At 35.3% G+C, this 18,380-nt stretch overlaps 1 protein-coding gene across 3 annotated transcripts in view; it reads right to left on the bottom strand.

Annotated features, from left to right (window-relative positions):
- FSTL5 (follistatin like 5) overlaps positions 1-18,380 on the bottom strand; it is an 873,776-nt gene that overhangs the window by 350,794 nt on the left and 504,602 nt on the right. For all 3 annotated transcript variants that reach the window (XM_049906161.1, XM_049906162.1, XM_049906163.1), the window contains exon 6: positions 929-1,095. In XM_049906161.1, the coding sequence (XP_049762118.1) occupies positions 929-1,095 (167 nt within the window). The remainder of the gene's footprint in view (positions 1-928; positions 1,096-18,380) is intronic.

The raw sequence follows: 18,380 nt of genomic DNA, 5'->3' as shown, positions 1-18,380 counted from the left end.
AACCTGAAATCCAGGCATTCCTGAAGGCAACCGAATCCAGGAAATTTCCAATACAGTCTTCTTTTTCCTTGGGATTTTTGAACTGTGTTTGTGAGACTTCAAGAAAAAGAACCCCAACTAAATCATGCCAATAAATAACCACAGCACAATATTATTTCTTGAAAACTATTTTCTTAGTAAAAATTACTATATGTACATGTTAGAAATGCAAAAAGTCCAAATGGGTACCACGTGGAGGGAAGTCTACATTTCCTCCCTCTTTCCTCTCCTGAGAGCAACCACATGGGCTTGCTTCTAGAAATTTCTATAAACACAAAATATACATTTAGACAAATGAGAACATTCTATATAATAATATAAGCACATACGAATATCACATTTTTATGTCAGCACATATAAATTCCCCTCTTTGAGTAATTGTCATTTTTGTTTTTTTTTTTTTTAGGTTTTTAATGACAATTTAGAATCATGTTACACACTCATATACTATCACGTGTCCTACTGAAGTTATTTCTAATATATATATCTATATATTTTACATACATTGCAAAGGCAAACAATTTTATACATATATATTTAAATTCACGTATAAATACATCTGTAGGGATAGTTCTAGTTGTGGATTTGCTATGGTAAAACTATTTGCATTTTAAAATTTAATAGACACCACTTCTAAGATTTTGCACAAATTTGTTCTCCCACCAGCACATTGCTACATGACCTGCTGAATAAATCATTACAGATGGTTTAAGTAATTTTAAATCATCTTTAGGGCTTCTTTCAGTTATCAGTATGGATATGCCATTGTCACAGTAATTATCTTCTACTCTACAGCCAATATTCATTAAGCTTCCCATATTTCACAAAATCTAGAGTACATTATGTGAAATATACAGAATAAAAAAGCAAGGTATATTCATGTACTCACATTGATGTCTTCCAAATCTAAATTATTAAGAATAATATTGTTCCTTTTCCAGATGACGGGGGGTCTCAGGGCTCCCTGAATGGCACAGCTCAGAACAGCACTTTGTCCTACAGTTGCTGCAGTAACACTGACTTTCTGATCCTCAGGAAGACTCAACTGGATAACCTCTGTAAAGAGAAAGTGTCAGTAATGTTGATGAGCATAGAGTTTTTTAAGATTAATTAGTATAAAGTTTCTAAATGCCACTAATTAAGGCTTTTAATTTGAATCAAAGGGAAAAAAGCGTATGATGAAATGAAGAAAGAACAAATTGTTTCCAATGAAAGGTCAGAATGACATTTCAATTTAATTGATTGACAGGCATCCTGATGAAGCACAGAACTATTAAAGATGAAATGAGTCTCAGAAGTAGAGTTATAATAAGACTGGCAGATTGTGCCCAAAAGAGAAATAAATTATTTAACTGCCAAATCGACATGTAGTGTGTCATCGACATTGAAATAAAAACGATGTTGTTTATTCACTGATAGATTTATTTTGTAGGTGAGGTGAGATCATTGCTGGCTGGCCTCAGAGAACACCAGTGGAGTGGAATGGGTAAAACGCATCATTATGCTGGGAAACATAAATCGGCTCTAAAGGAATACGATTTATTTGGGAAGTTGAAGGAGAAGAGACTGAAGTTCACCGACCAAACAGCAATTAAGTGAAATTCTATCAACTGCTTTTATAAGATAGTGTTGGTACAGTACAGTTATTCTCAGATCCTTAAATATTTAAGTTAAATATTGTATTTTTAATCAACCAATGAATACCGTGGTCCTAATAAAAAAAAATAATATGTTGAAATATGAAAATACTATTTGAAATCTGGTTCTGGCTTTCCTTCTCTATTTTCAGTCCTTAAAAATAGAGCATGAGAATTGACCATGAGATTAACAACTGTGTCCTTGTCAATTACGATGAGAGCTGGCTGGGGTAATAGCTACAGTGCGGTACACATGCGCAGACTGCCCCTCCTTTCGGCTGACATTCACGCTCTCCACATTATGACTTAAGTCTTGCATTTTGACTTTATCCTGTCTTAACAGAGTTAAAAATAACACAGACGAGTATTCTAGTTTAAATTTTGACATGAAAAGATGGAATTATTGTCCTCGTTCCTTTGTTGTGGTTGATGAAATTTTACTTGGAGGGTAAGTGAAGAAAGTGAAGTCTTCAGATTTGTACTAAACATGGTCAGACAGGATATCGGCAGGCGCTTCCACAAACTTTCTTTCTTCCCGTTCACCATCTCTTTCCTTCCTTCTTAATCCCATCTTCCTCTTGAGGAGGAAGAGAAATGCTAAACAAGTGATATTTTCTAGAGTAGAGCTACTCAATCTCTATCAACTTTTTTTTTTTTGTATCATCACAAATTGCATTGCCAAAAAGGGCACAGGTTTTTTCGCATCTGAGGGCCGGGATGAAACTCACAGCCCCCACCCCACCCCACCCCCCCCCACACATCAAGTGTAAATGTTAAGTAATACCTCTTGTTAGGGCACATTGGCTGTCACACCAGTATCAGATGAATGCAAACAGAAACAGACTGACCAGTATATTCTGTTATAAAAAAATCTAGTTTCTAAATATAAAAGCCATAGTTACTTAATTCATCGTTGTTTTGTGTTTTCAGAGAAGGAGCAACCATCCTTTTGAAACTGAAAAACCCTTGTAGAGAGCTGCCCAGTCCAAGTTTATTCTTTGGTCATTAATTGCTAATAGAAATGGGTAGCAGCATCTTGCACGCACAGTTTAATGTTCTGTTAATATTTATTCATATTTTATTTCAGTTCTTCCTGAGTTAATAAGATCCTAGGGAATAGTTTACTCTCCTTTTTTTTAATATCCACCGATATATATGTATATGTATATATACATATATAATTATATTTATAAGTACAAAATATACATAATATATAGTAAATATATATGGTAAATGTACATATTAAATACATACATATATATTTAAAGGACATATATTTGACCAATTAAACATAGGAACAGCATGAAATTTGTAGATACAGTGTTTCTTTAAAACTTTTTTTTTTTTTTAAGAGCACAAACTTACGGGAAGAAAGAGCATGATGAAAGTAATAACACCATGTACAGTACCATACAAGAATTATCAACAATTTCCCATTAGCTATTCTGAATTCTAGCTTTCAGTTTTCTCACAAAATCATGTAAGAGATAATGAGACATCTGATCCTAAAACCACCACATTAACGCTGGCTCTTCGGACATTAGAGATACAATTGCCACTAAGTTACCCTGGAATTTCTTTACTAATGTTTTGCATCTGGAATTAAGTCCCAGCCCATTCAAATTAGTGGTGCTTTTACTAGTTATATATTACAATGTTAATTAGCTAATATGAACATCTTAGAATAAATGCTGAGAATTAGCATAACATTATGGTGCGCCTCTTTTTAAAATGGAATTTTTTTTTCCTGAGAGAATGCATAATTAGAAATAAGAATTACTATCCACCCAGAGAATATTAATATACATAGAAAAGCTTTTTTTTTTTTTTTTTTTTATGTGAGGACTACATTTTAAAAAAGGTTTTTAAAACTATTTTGGTAATATGTGTTATAAAATAATGCTATGTATTTTAAAAGCTCATTAACATTTTTCTGCATGTTTCATATTGCATATTTCCCCTCTTCCCTCACATACAAACCAAATATGTTCACTGGCTACTTCCCAAAGTCAGGTGGTCCTTCTCGTAAATAAATTTAGCAGCAAGATTTACACACATCTTTACTAGGCTTTCTGAAAGGTATTACCAAGCAAAGATTTAATCTCCCAAAATCACAAAGATTAAACATTTTTCTTCTCAAATTTCATGAAGAATATTTTAATATTAAATAATACAATTTATGAAATATGTCTAATTTGAATTAATTTTCATAGTCAAATGGTGCTTGTGTCTAGAAATGAATAAACAACCTAAAAGAATAACCATGAGGGTGATACTAATGGTTATAGTTATATAATAACCAATAACTGTAATTCAGGAGCTCTGGTGGCACAGTGGTTAAGAGCTCAAGCTGCTAACCAAAAGGTTGGCAATTTGAATCCACCAGCCACTCCTTAGAAACCCTATGGGGCAGTTTTATTCTGTTTTGTAGGGTCTCTATAAATTGAAATTGACACTACAGCAATGGGTTTTATCTATAACGCACCTAAAACTGAAGAAGTAAAGGTTGTTTGTGTATATTTGAGTGATCAAAGTTGTTCCTTTAGAAATAAGAGTTTCAAAGAAAAAATTAAAAAACTTAATGCTCAATTAGCTAAGATTAACCTATATTTGCTTGGATATATATTAATGTCGGCATATTTTATCACAAAACATCTGATCATCGTTATGCAAAGAAGCCCCTTGCAGCAAATAGCACAGATCATTTTTAGTACGCATCTTCCATTTGTCTCTAAAGATAATCCGCATTTGAAAGGTCTTCTTCACGTGAACGTACATATCACACAATATCTGGAGTCATCTGGTGCTGTGACGGAAGGTAAGATAGGCTGGGCATAACAGATAGGACTGCGCGTTCAGCGCTCCTTTTCACGTGCAAACTTGGCGTTGGAGAAATTCTTAAGTATTCAAAGTATGAAGTCTGAGCTCCAGCGGTGGCATTGATCTCATGTTATAAAGACTAATATGCTATTTCTATTCCAGCTTTTTCATTTTGATTATTTAGGACAACTAAGAAACTTGTAAGGTGGTTTTTCCCGGTGGAAATCTTACTGCACTTTTTCATTTTACTACTTGACCTAGAGAAATGTTAAGGGCTTGCTTTCAAAGGAATGGAAAGTCAAAAGTCTCCTGTAGGAGAATCTGAACGTAAAGAGACAAGGGTGGTTTGTTGCCGTTGTTTGCCACTGAGTCAATTCCAACTTATAGTGACACAATGTGACAGAGTAGAACTGCTGTATAGGGTTTCCTAGGCTGTCATCTTTACAGAACCAGATTACCAGGTCTTTTCCCCCCGAACAGCCACCAGGTGAGTCCAAACCATTGGCCTTTGGGTTAGCAGCCAAGTGCTTAACCATGGCTCCACAAGTGTATTTTACTACAATTTAAACCACAACAGATGAGTGTTTATGAAACATTCATTCAACTGGGTGATAGTAATATTAATAGGAACTTAGGTAAAAATACTATGTAATACTATTAGTAACAGGAACTTAGGTGAAAGCATTAGTACAAAAAAAGGGAAAAATATTGTGAATATTTGTGAAACACTAGTTGAAACAGAAGATAATTTTTATAACTTTGATGGAAAAATCCCTTTAAAATCACAAAAAGAGCAGAAGTTGTCATAACTGAGATTCTGCTCTTCTAAACACCTATGTCTTCTGAAGTTTGTAAATGAGTACTTACATTGAATATTTCATTCAGTTCTTAACATACTAGTCTCATAATTTTATTCCTCTGCTCATGTTTATAACTTCTATTTCTGTGTTAACAAAATCTAGATTCCTGGGAACAAAATACCCATGTTTAGAATAATTATTTGTATAACCTGTTAAACCTACTACTCCTTTAAATGGAATGGATCCTAGAGGAAATTTTATCAGTAATATTTCCAAATAGCCTTTTTTTTTTTCCTTCTCTACTGCAGTAAAAGAAATTTATAATTAAAGACCTTAGAGGCTAACTAAAAGGTCAGCACTTTGAATCCATTAGCCACTCCTTGGAAACCTATGGGGCAGTTCTAGAAAATCCTATAGGGTCACTATGAGTTGGAATCGACTGGACAGCAGAGTTTGTTGGTCTTTTTTTTTGGGGGGGAGGGGTTAATAGTAAAATATTTCAGCCAGAAATAGATCACAAAGAAAGACATTCAGGAAACCTAAGTGAAATAAATTAATTATTCTCATAATGAGAGAACCATGGTTACTCAATGACAAACTCCTTAACTTACTGGGAAAGTCTAGTGGCACCCTTGCCAAGAAACCTGTGATTTCAAAATACATGTTAATACTTACCTAATTTAGACATGCCAGGATATATGGTAATATATTGTGATACAAATCTCAAAGCTTTAAGACTAATTGCTTATCTGCAAAATATTGTACATGCATATTATATTCTCATTGTAAAACTGAAATAAAATAAATTAAAGGAGAGGTCTAGTAACTTCATTCTTCCAGTACCAATGGGCTAAATAATTTTTACTAACCCTTCCACTGAAGAAGTAAAACAATAAACAATAACAACAACAAATAACCTTAGATTAAATAGAAAAGTATGTTCTTAATGATATAACAATCTGTGCCCAGTCTATGCCCTGAAGAGGCTCAGAGAGGGAGAGAGAGAGGAAGAGAGAAATGAGGAGGTGACCGACAGGTCCAAATGCCCATATGTGGCTTTGTGGTCCGGGAGACAGATGGGAGAGGGGCAGTAACTGACCATCTCCCTCTGTGTGCTAAAACTCTGAGGTGCCACACTATAAAAGCGATTGTATAAACTGCAACACTCCGTTATCAAGGAATCTCATAAAACATAAAACCTCTTTTTCTGGAAGAGGATGATATCATCTGAGTCATCTAATTATTGTTACAAACAGGTTTTTAGATTCACTCTCCAGCAAGCAATCAAGGATAACATGGCACACAGAAAAGACAACATGATGTGAGTGAGCTGAAAAAAATACAGCAGTGACATATCCACAGGGATTGTACAATGGCCATGGTTATACAAAATCCCAGGTTAGAAATTTTGATGAAAAACTAAAAACTGTAAAAATGTACATTATAAGTTTATAAAAGAATCAAGGAAAATTATAGAACTGGAAAATGTACCAACTGAAATGAAATACAATGATGTATTTAATGGAAAATTAGACACTGCAGAATAGAGTGTTAGTAAACAGGAAAAGAGATTAAAAGAATCATCACCGAACGAAAAGCAGAAGGACAAAGATTTAAAAATAAAAAGAGATTAACTAAACTATATTTGCGTGGTATTCTACAAGGAAAAAAGAGAGAAAATGGGCTAGAGGAAATATTTGAAGATATAACAGAGAATTTTTCAATATTCAAAAACATCAATTAATAGATTGAAGAAGCCCATCAAATTCCAAGCAAAGTAAATGAAAATAATCTACACCACCAAGCCATAAAACAGTGAAGTTGAAGAAAATCAAAGACAAAGAGAAAAGCCTTAAGATTATGCAAATGAAAAAATACAGACTGTCTTTACAATAAGAGGAGTTAAGCAGGTAACTCATCTTCATCAGAAAAATAGGAAGAAGACAGTGAAAAATATATTAAAAGTGATGAAACAAAATTAAAATCCATTTATAATTTTATATACATATTTAAAATTCAAATAAAATAAATATATTCTTAAAATGCACTAGGAAATTTCACCTTCAGTAAATTTGCCTTAAAAAAATTCTGCAGGATGTTCTTCAGGCTGAAGGAAAACGATTCTAGATAAAAGCTCAAAGATGCAAGAAGGAAAGGAGAGCAAGGAAACTCTTTAAATATTAGCATTAAGTCCTTGGAAAATAAAATTTTATATTTAACTTTGATACTTCAAGAACGTATGATAGCATAAGAAGATGTCTTCATATTTAGGGGCAAGGAATAATTTCCTAAAACACAAAAGCACTGACAATAAGAGAAATGGTTTATAAGTTTGACTACATTGTCATTATAATATCTATTATTCTAAATCTTATTGAAGATACTCATACTATTAAGAGGCCACAAACACAAGGCACCAGCAGGAAAAGATATTTCCAACCCTCATAACCAACAAAAGTCTAATATGCAATATAAATACAGACCTCCTAAATATCAATAAGGGAAAAAAAAAGGCTTGATAGAAAAAAAAAAAAAAAACCCTCAATGGTATTAGTAATCAGAGAGATGCTAATTTAAGGCAAAATCCTGAAGGCTGGCTTCAAAAGTCTAGATATATCAAGTATTGAGAAGAAAGTGCAGCAACCTAAATTTTTATATACCTGGGACAAGAATATAAATTCACAGATATAATTTTCCTTCTCCATTTGTAAGTAAGGAGAGGGCTAAATAGGAGAGAGAAATCTAGTAAGGAATAGAATCCAAGAAACTTAAGTGTATATGAATTAAAAAAAAAAAAAAAAAAAAGCCAATAGAGGGGAAAATAACTGAGGATGCAACTGAGAAGGAAATTAGTTCTAAAACAAATAAAACAAATGCGAAAGACTTATAATCACAAGCACAAATAAAACTAGTGGATAAAAAAGGTAATTTCTTTTGTCATTTATGGGATTGAGAAGTTATGCAAAGATACAAAATAAGGCCTTTTCAATAAAAGATTCTGTAAAATAATTAAGCAAGGATACTTGTGGAAGAGTTGAAATTTTGTTTATTATTTTCTTTATGACTCTGTAGTAAGGACAATATAGGGCTACAGATAGGGCTGTATTTTGATATTACTTCAAGCAGTTTCACATATTAACAATAATGAGTTTCACTTTTGCTTTTTTTTTTTATTCATGATTTTGATATTCGTTCCACGGTCTTACAGTACAATAACCATTTCACATTTTCTGTTCAATGCCATGTAATTTCCTTCTTTCAAATGAATTATATACAGTTAAATTTTAAACTGAAATATGTGAAAAATAAGTCTATTAATTCCATGCAATTTATGACATTAACAACTTGGAAAATAATCTGTTTTATGCAGAATAAAAATCTGACCTAACAAAAAGAGAGAACTGGGTGGTACATTAAGTCAAGTTAATTTAACTATATAATTGGGAAAAGTTCAAGGGTGCATAAAACTGAATAATTTAACATTATAGTTATATAGGGCTAAAAGGATAAAGTATGAATGCTGCGAGGTATACTGTGCCAAATTCCAAATCCCGTTACAAGTGAGTTGTTCTTTGTATGCGTAGGGGAAAAGGAAACAATTGTTGACTTTCACTCAGCACCTACTATTTGTCAGACGCTGTTTACAGTGTATGAGCCATGTAATCTTCATTTCCCTCTGAGGTAACTGCGGTAACGATCCCAGTTTTATTTTATTTTTTCTCTTTGAGATGCTGTCATGTAAGGAAGTGAAAATTGAAGCTTCCTTAGCCATCTCGTGATCATGATGGGAACTCTCTCCAACAAGCTAAGTGTAAGGATAGGCAATGGAAAGACAAAGGAGTCCTTGATGACAATCAATGAGAAGAAAGAAAACATCCTACCTCTGGATATCTGGTAAAACAATCATTTTTAGAAAGATACGTGATTAAGACAACGACCACTGAACAGTGTTGGAGGTTAACAGTGTGAACTACATTATCAAAATGACCTGGATTTAATATATGATTCTGACGCCTGCCTCAGTTTGATGTGCAATGCCCACATGTGACTAAACCTCTATGAGTCTCAATTCTCCCATCTTTAAAATAAAAGTTGTACTTAACTTTTTAAAAACTATTTTGAAGATTGTTATTGTTGTTAGTTGCTGTCCCGTTGGCCTGAACTCATCACAGTCTCATGCACAATGGAACAAAATTCTGTCCCGTGCTGCTGCACCCTGTGACTGGGGGCAGGTCGGGCCATTTGATCCACAGGGTTTTTATTAGCTGAGCCTTCTGAAGTAGATCTCCCAGCCTTTCTTGCTAGGCAGACTTAGTCTAGAAGCTCCGCTGAAACCTGTTCAGCATCACATCAACACACAACCCGCCACTGACAGACAGGTGGTGGCTGCGCACGAGGTGCCTTAGACAGGAATCGAACCTGTTTCTCCCCGCGTGGAAATCGAGAATTCTACCACTGGCCTACCATGGCCCCCACTGTAAATATGAGATATGATATTTTTAAATTCTTAATACTAAGCCTGGCCTTTAGTAAATCCTGAGTATTGTGCAATTGTGCTCATGAATGAAGACTTACTGAAATATTTGCAGGTGATGATAATTACTATTTGACCAATGTTTAGACATATAACATTATTTCGAGTTTGAGAAAGGCATTGTTTTGTAAAATTATATTTATTCTATGAAAGAAAAAATTCAGGCCCACCACAAGATTGTACATACTCTGCTTATATACAAATCAAGTGCCCTTAAAGTGATACTTAAATATGTGAATGTTTAAATTAAAAGGAGGAGGGGCTAGCAAACATGGCAATCCCTCTTCTGCTTACAAACATTCATGAAAGATAGCAGTGAAATGCTGAAGTGATCAAGTATGCTTTTCCTGTGTGATATGTTGGTATAAACACCATGCATGACTTGGGGAAATATGATATTATATTGTAAAAGCCTGAAATACTGAATTTCCTTGATATCCCTAATACATACATGAATGTATTGTAGTCGAGTTGATTCCAACTCATAGAGACCCTATAGGACAGAATAGAACTGCCCTCATAGAGTTTCCAAGGAGCGCCTGGTGGATTCAAACTGCCAACCTTTTGCTTAGCAGCCATGGCACTTAACCACTATGCCATCAGGGTTTTATATATATATATATATATATATATATAAATGCCGTCGAGTCGATTCCGACTCATAGCGACCCTATAGGACAGGGTAGAACTGTCCCATAGAGTTTCCGAGGAGCGCCTGGCGGATTTGAACTGCCGACCCTTTGGTTAGCAGCCGTAGCACTTAACCACTATGCCACCAGGGTTTCCCCATATGTATATATATATAAATATATACACACACACACACACACACACACACACCCTATTTTTACATAAATAATAGCATGCCTTCTAAATTTGTTTTCCAGCTGCTCCTTTCCCTTGTGAGGTATCTTCATAAGTGTCTCTATGCTAATTTTTTTACATGTAGCCATAAAAAATTAGCATAGCACACTTACAAAAATATCTCGTGGGGGGAGGGAGTGGTTGGCAAACAAACATAGAAAATGTGCGTTATTTGTGTCAAATTTAATGGTATGACACATACACCCTGTTATATATATATATATATATACACAATTTCGACTCATAGTGACCCCATAAGACAGAGTAGAACTGCCCTGTCATAGGGTTTCCAAGGAGCAGCTGGTGGATTCCAACAGCCAGCCTTTTGGTTAGCAGCTGAGCTCTTAACCACTGCACCACCAGGTCTCCATGTACATATATACATGTATACATATATACATATATATTAAGTTTCAGGAGGATCATGTATAAATGAAACTCCATGTAGCCCATTGGGAGAAGAAATTACATAGATTTATGAAGGAGAAAAGCTAACGTGAAGAGATTGCTGTGAATCTTCATCTGTCACTCAGAGTAAAGCCATCAGTTAATCAATACCCGTTCCCTGCGTGTTAACAATGTGGTCACTGCCGTATTAAAAAGCTATTACAGACGTAGGGAAAGAATGTTCATACCTTTGACTTATCTCGAGGAAATCCCAGGACGTCAATGTCGGAGTCAATCAAATGACACATTATCTGTTCTGCCTTTAATAAATTGGAATTTTTCACTATTTTCTAAATTACTCTTAGTCAGATAGAGCTAAATGAAGGAGCTATTCTAAATGTAATAGAATCTTAGTATTTTCAGGCTGAAAAAAAAAAAGACTTTATTATTCTCTATCTAATTAAAACAATTCAGCAAAAAGACATTGATATTTGCCTCACAACACAATGCTATTACTGATAAAGCCGGGACTGGGATCCAGCCAATTTGCCTTCACTATTTTTTTTTTTTTTTATGAAGTTTTACAGAGTTAGAATCTCTCTAATATGTTGCAGCAAATAAATGTTGAAGATGGGGAATTGTGCAATGGCTGTTCATTTTGGCAGCTCTTCACAGGGTCCAAAGACTGGGCCTCAGCTGTGCAAATCAAGAAACAAATTTAACAATTCAACCAGAATTAATTAGACTATTAGGGATTACTGAGTTAATCAAAATCACAGGATATCTTTGTTGATATGGGAATGTCAATGTATTCATTTACAAAGGGGAGGTCATCAGCTTTGGTAACTAGTGTCAGCCGTGAGCCTGGGAACCTCCAAAACACAGGTCAAAAGCTTCTCAAAATTGATGAACAGAAAATGACAAAAAAAAGGAGTTGGCTCTTGTTGAGACAGTCAATCTGCAATCAACTAATGAATTGCGCTTCTCAATTCTAAACGCATTTCTATGTAGAGAGCCTTTCTTTTTCTTGTCCTCTCAAGTTTATTGACAAATTCTTAGTTGTTATTCTCCTTTTTTTTTTTCCACACCATGTATATCACCATATATTTGCAACTAGAGCATTAACTCAGGTAGGCCACAAGCAGTTGAGTGTATTAGAGCCTCCTTTCCAGTAGAGACCCTCAGGGGTGCAAACAACACACTTGGATGCTAATGGAAAGGTCGGAGGTCAGAGTCCAACCAAAGGGGCCTCAGAAGAAAAGCCTGGTGATTGACTTCTGAAATATCTGCCATTGAAAACCCTGTGGAGCAGAGCTCTCCTCTGACGCACATGAGATGCCATAAGTTGTAATCAGCTGGGCAGTAGCTGTTTTCTTTCTTTCCTTCTTTCACATCAGTAAATGTTTCCATGAAATGAGCCCTGCTGTGCAATGGTTAAGCGCTTGGCTGCTAACTGAAAGATCAGCGGTTCAAACAAACCAGTTGCTTGAACACATCAGCGGGTCAAATCCACCAGTGGCTCTGTAGAAGACAAGATATTGTGATCTACCTCCATAAAGGTTATAGCCTAGGAAACCCTATGGGGGCAGTTCTACTGTCCTACAGGGTCTAGGGTTGATAGGAATTGGAACATACTCCATGGCACACAACAACAAAAACAAATATTCCCATAGTACTGGATTGGCAAATTATACCCATAGGCCAAATATGGCCCACAACTTGTTTTTGTAAATAGAGTTTTCTGGAACACAGTTGTATCTACTCATTAGTGTACTGTCTATGTATTGCCTGTGGCTGCTTTCACGCTATATAGTCAGAGCTGCTACAGAGACCTTATGGTAGGCAAAGCCTAAAATATTTACTCTCTGGCCCTTCACAGAAAGTTGCCTCATAGTTGAAATACTACTTTGCTGGTTTTTCGCATTGATTGGACATGCTTAAGTTATTTAAATATGATGTATTGGATTCCGCTTATATTCTAGGTTCAGAACAGTAAACATAAGACAATTACATAAAGAATGCATTAAAATTATTTCCAGTTATGTATGGATGGGTTTCTAAACTACTGCTGTGTTTTTTATCTTCTTTGCAGCCTCTGTAATGAATAGCTGATGGTGGTTTTTAGGAGAGCTAGGGCAGTTGCTACTTCCAGAGTCCAATACAAAATAATACAATGAGTCTTAGTCTCTGGTCTAATGTCTATCTTCTCCAAGTTGATCATGCAGAACAATTATCATTTCTTCTCTCTTCTTGACATCCAATCAAAATACTAATTCCCAGAGTACATTTCCCAACCAGAAGGAAAGCAATCTGATTATCTCATGTAAGTCATTCACAGCACTAATCTGGGAACAAGCTTGATCCTCTAAGAAAGTATTCCCATTTTAATAGGGAACATTTTAATTCAAACGTGTCTTTGAGCACAAAAATGCATAGCAGAAATGCTTTTGAGGAGGAAAACCTTCCAAGTAACCCTTGTCAACTCTACGCCACCACTTCTTTCTAAGAAATCAGAGGACCTGGATCTGAAGTCAGATTTCCATTTCTGAACGTTTTGCTTGACGGTGTCACTCATTCCTCTCATTCATGCTTCAGATATAGGAAGTTTACAAAGTCTTAATGAGAGAGCGGGTATCATTTACTTACAGCCTATATTTCAGGGAGACCTAGAACTGAAGAAAAGCCTAGGGTGTCCTAGCTTATTTTCACTGCTTCCACAGTAAAAAGCTACAAATTTAAGGGTTTTTAGAAGCCTAGAATTGTTGGCACGCAATGATGGTTTGATGTTACTTATAAAGTGAAGATGGCATCTTGACTGCATATGAATGTAGCTTTAATTACCTTAAGTGTTTACTTCTCTTAGCATAAATTCAGGCGCCATTGCTACCTTGAAACTGCATGTCTAGAAATCCTATCTAAATCGAATAGTACAACTGGGAACTCTCTAGCAAATTAAACAGTACCTAAACGCCTAAGAGGCATCCTTGGTTGTGCAAATGCAGTTGTGTACTAACCAAAAGGTTAGCAGCTCGAAACTACCCCAAGGTACCTTGGAAGAAAGGCCTGGAAAAAGGTCACAGCCACTGAAAACCCTACAGAGGACAGTTCTCTGAAACACTTGGCGCTGCCATGAGTTGGAATCAATTCCATGGCAACTAGTTTGTTTTCTTCTAAATGCCTTGGCACTCATGTTTAGGATCCTATATCTTCATCATTAAAACAAGCAAAACATTTGAACAATTACGCAATTAACTCAGTAAGTGTGCATAATCTGTACACCTATTTTTTTGATAATGTATTGGATTTATATTATTCATATTGAAAATGTGTTTTCATAAGTTAGACTTCCACGGTCCGCCTGCAGAGATCTTAGATCTGCTGTAGGGCATCTGATTACCTGAGGGAAAGTACATGTCAGATTTTACATTTGTGGCTTTTTCTTTAATGCAAAAATGTAAAACAGTCTTTTTTGTCAGTCCAATATTTATAGTAACTTTCGCAACTTCGTGGATATTTTAGGAAGTACTATATATTTGTCATGCTCAATTGAGCAGAATTTTTGAATAGTATTAACTAGAAAAATTAAATGCATTCCTTTTTACAAAAAGCTGCTGAAGCAAATCCGGAAGGGTTTTTAGTAATCCTTAAATAATGAAAGCCCGCGCTATTTGTAGCATCCCGCAAAACATCAGTGAAATGATTATTTTTGGTTACGTAGATAAAATAATGGGTCAAATTCATATGCAGATGAATTCTAGTCTCTGCCGCTTTTTTGTAATAAATGTGTATTACAAGAATATAGTTCAAGTGTCGAATGTCACTCTTTTTATATTTAAGTCTGAGTTTTGTTATTCATTTTGTAATGTGAAATGCATTATTAATTTTTTGAATCAGATTGTTTTTGTTAGTTGCCATCAAGCTGACTATAAGTCATGGTGACTCCACGTGTGGAGAGTAGAACTGCGTTCCATAGGGTTTTCAATGGGTGTGGCCTTTCGAAAGTAGATTGCCAGGCCTGTCTTTTGAGGCGCCTTTGGGTGGCTTTGAACAGCCAACCTTCCAGCTAGTAGTCAAGTGCTTAACCTAGCATTTGCTTACATTTATGAATAATTATTTTTGAAAACATATTTTTATTTTCATTTTAGCTTCATGAAAAAGTGTTATCATTTATTTTAAAATTACATAGCATCAATAGGATATTTTGGTGTACATTTATGTGTAAAAAAACAACTTATTACACTTTGTAATATATTTCATTTAGAATTAAGGTCATTTTAAGATACTGATGAATACTGTACTACATTTAAAATTATCAATGAAAGTGATTTTATTTTGGCTAGTGTCTTAGTTTCTTAATGCTGCTATAACAGAAATGCCACAAGTGGGTTATTTTAATAAAAATAAATTTATTTTCTTACAGCTCAGGAGGGCAGAATTCTGAATTCAGGGCACTAGCTCTAGGGGAAGATTTTCTCTCTGTTCAAGGGGAAAGACCTTATCTCAGCTTCTCTAGCTCCTCTTTGTGTCTAATCTGCTATTTCTATATCTCAAAAGTCAATCACAGTAAGTCAATCACAAAAAGACCAATACTATATGGTCCCGCTAATATGAAAAGAGAAGAATAGATATACTAACAGAAAGCAAAGTTCTTTGATGGTTACCGGGAATGGGAGTGAAAAGGAGGGGGAATCACTTTTTAGATAGTAAAAAAAGCCCATAGATAGTAGACACTTGTTAGTTTTGGTGATCGAAAGGCAAGATGAAATATGAGTGAAGTCAGCACAACTTGGCCAAGGTAAATAGAGATACCAGGAAGTGTACAGAAAGAAGGAACAATTTTGGTAAATGCTATAACATATACAATTCTGTACCAACAGTGAAAACAACCAAAAATATATGTGTGGTTACATAGATATGGATGTATATATGTGTATAGGAAGGCATATGTCAGTAAATATACATGCATGTATAGGTGTATCTGTAGGCATATGTGCTACAGATTTATCCTCATATCTAACAAACCACATACAGGGCACAGTTACTGAGGCTTCCAAGACATCTCCAAACAACTTCTGGGATCGGTTTACTGGGTTAAAAGGCTTGAGACCATAGTCTTGGGAGACAGCTTAGTCCATTGGCATAACATAGTTCACAGAGATAATGTTCTACGTCCTAGTTGGGTGAGTAGCATCTGAGGTCTCAAAGGAGTGTGATAGACCATCTAAGATACAACTATTGGTCTATACTCATATGGGACAAAAAAAGAATGAAAGAAATCAAAGGCTTAAAGAAGAAATTAGTCCATGGGACTAACAGCCCAAACAAACCATAGCTTTTTCTAACCTGAAACCGAGAGAGCTAGATGGTACCCAACTACCACTGCCAATCCTTCTGCCCAGGGGCACAACAGAAGGTCCCAGATAAATGGCAGAAAAATGTAGAACAAAACTCAAATTCTGAAAAATGTCAGACCTACTGGGTCAATACAGACTAGAGGAATCCCTGATGCTATCACCCTAAGATACTCTCTGAGCTTGGAATTGAAGTAATTTCTGTAGAACATCTTTCAGCCAAATAATAGACTGGCTTATAAAATAAACAACTTCACCCATGAGTAATGTGCTACCTTAAACAATTAATTATATGAGAGCAAATAGTCAACATTTACCCAAAAGCAAAGATAAGAAGGCAAGGAGGGGGAAGGGAAGCTAGATTAACAGAAACAGAATAACCATAATGGAAATAATGAAAATGCTGACTGTCATGGATTGAATTATGTCATCCCAAAATTGTGTGTATCAATTTGGCTGGCCCATGATTCCTGGTATTGTGTGATCTTCCTATATGTTGTAAATCCTGCCTCTATGATGTTAATGAGGGAGGATGGGCAGCTGTTGTGTTCCTGAAGCAGGACTCAATCTACAAGACTGGATTGTGTCTTGAGGCAATCTCTTGAGACAGAAAAGAAAGAAGCAAGCAGAGAGACGGTGGGACTTCATATCACCAAGAAAGCAGTGCCAGGAGCAAAGCGCATCCTTTTTACCCGGGTTCCTATGCAGAGAAGCTCCTAGTCCAGGGGAGAACTGATGAGAAGACCTACAGAGACAGAAAGCCTTCCCCTGGAGCTGAAGCCCTGAATTTGGACTTTTAGGCTACTTTACTGTGAGGAAATAAATTTCTCTTTGTTAAAGCCATCCATTGTACTTCTGTTACAGCAGCACTAGATAACTAAAACACTGACTCATTGGAAACAATTGCCTGGAACAATTTTTATACAAATTTTTAAGGGGGAACATAATTTGCTGTGTAAACTGTCACCTAAAATGCATTAAAATATTATTTTAAACAAAGTCATTAGATTTAAGATAAACTGTACACTGATAAGGCCTCATTAACATAACAAAGAAAACCCTATTTCCAAATGGGATTATATCCACAAGTTAGGAGTTAGGATTCCAACATATAATACGGGGGAGGGGGTCATAACTCAACCCACAACAGTTGGGCACTATTTAGTGTATGATTAAAGGAAACAAAATAATTAGTGAGAAAGAAAACCACTCTATAAGGTTTTTCTATTAATAGAAATATCTTTTAAAAGCACAGAAATACCCTTTAAAAGTGAAACATATTTTGACAAGAAATTTTAAAATGTAAAGTTTTACAGCACTGGCTATCTAGCAAAAGAAATTTATTTGGCAAGAAAGCCTACATGTGAAAGAGCAGAAATGATGGAAAAAAAAAAAAAATGAAGACAGAAGATTCAGTGGAAGCTGATTTGGCACAAGAAATTTACAGACAAAAAGACAAAGAAAATACTTGGAGATAACTATATCATCCTTTTCTCCACTGATACCCTAGCCTTTGATGAAAATAATAATACGAAGGATAAGAAATGATCCATATTCATTTTATATTTGCATCCTTTATTTAAAGAAAGAGAAAATAATTAGCTCTGAAATCAACAGACAGAGCTGCATAGTCTAGCCATATATTTTGGACGGTGTTAAGACCCATTGGGACATGACACTGATGTCGTATAGGAATGTCACCTTGCCATGGGTATGTTCCTCTGATAGGTTTGTTTGATTGTGGTACAGTGAACAAGTTATTGTCTAAGATCTCAGCTTGACACTTTATCACTGAACTATAACAACGATGGCAAACATGCAAAGGCACAAAGGGAGGCTATTACCTTTGATAAAGAAACTTTTCAGTCAAGACATATGATATTATGTTCAATGTAGAGATACATAGAAATCTGGCCCCTGGGAGAACTCTTTTGGGCACTGACACCCA

This window comes from Elephas maximus, chromosome 13 (assembly GCF_024166365.1).
Source record: "Elephas maximus indicus isolate mEleMax1 chromosome 13, mEleMax1 primary haplotype, whole genome shotgun sequence".
Taxonomy (NCBI): domain Eukaryota; kingdom Metazoa; phylum Chordata; class Mammalia; order Proboscidea; family Elephantidae; genus Elephas; species Elephas maximus.
Note: the sequence above shows the minus strand (reverse complement) of the source record. Positions and strands in the feature narration are given on the sequence as shown.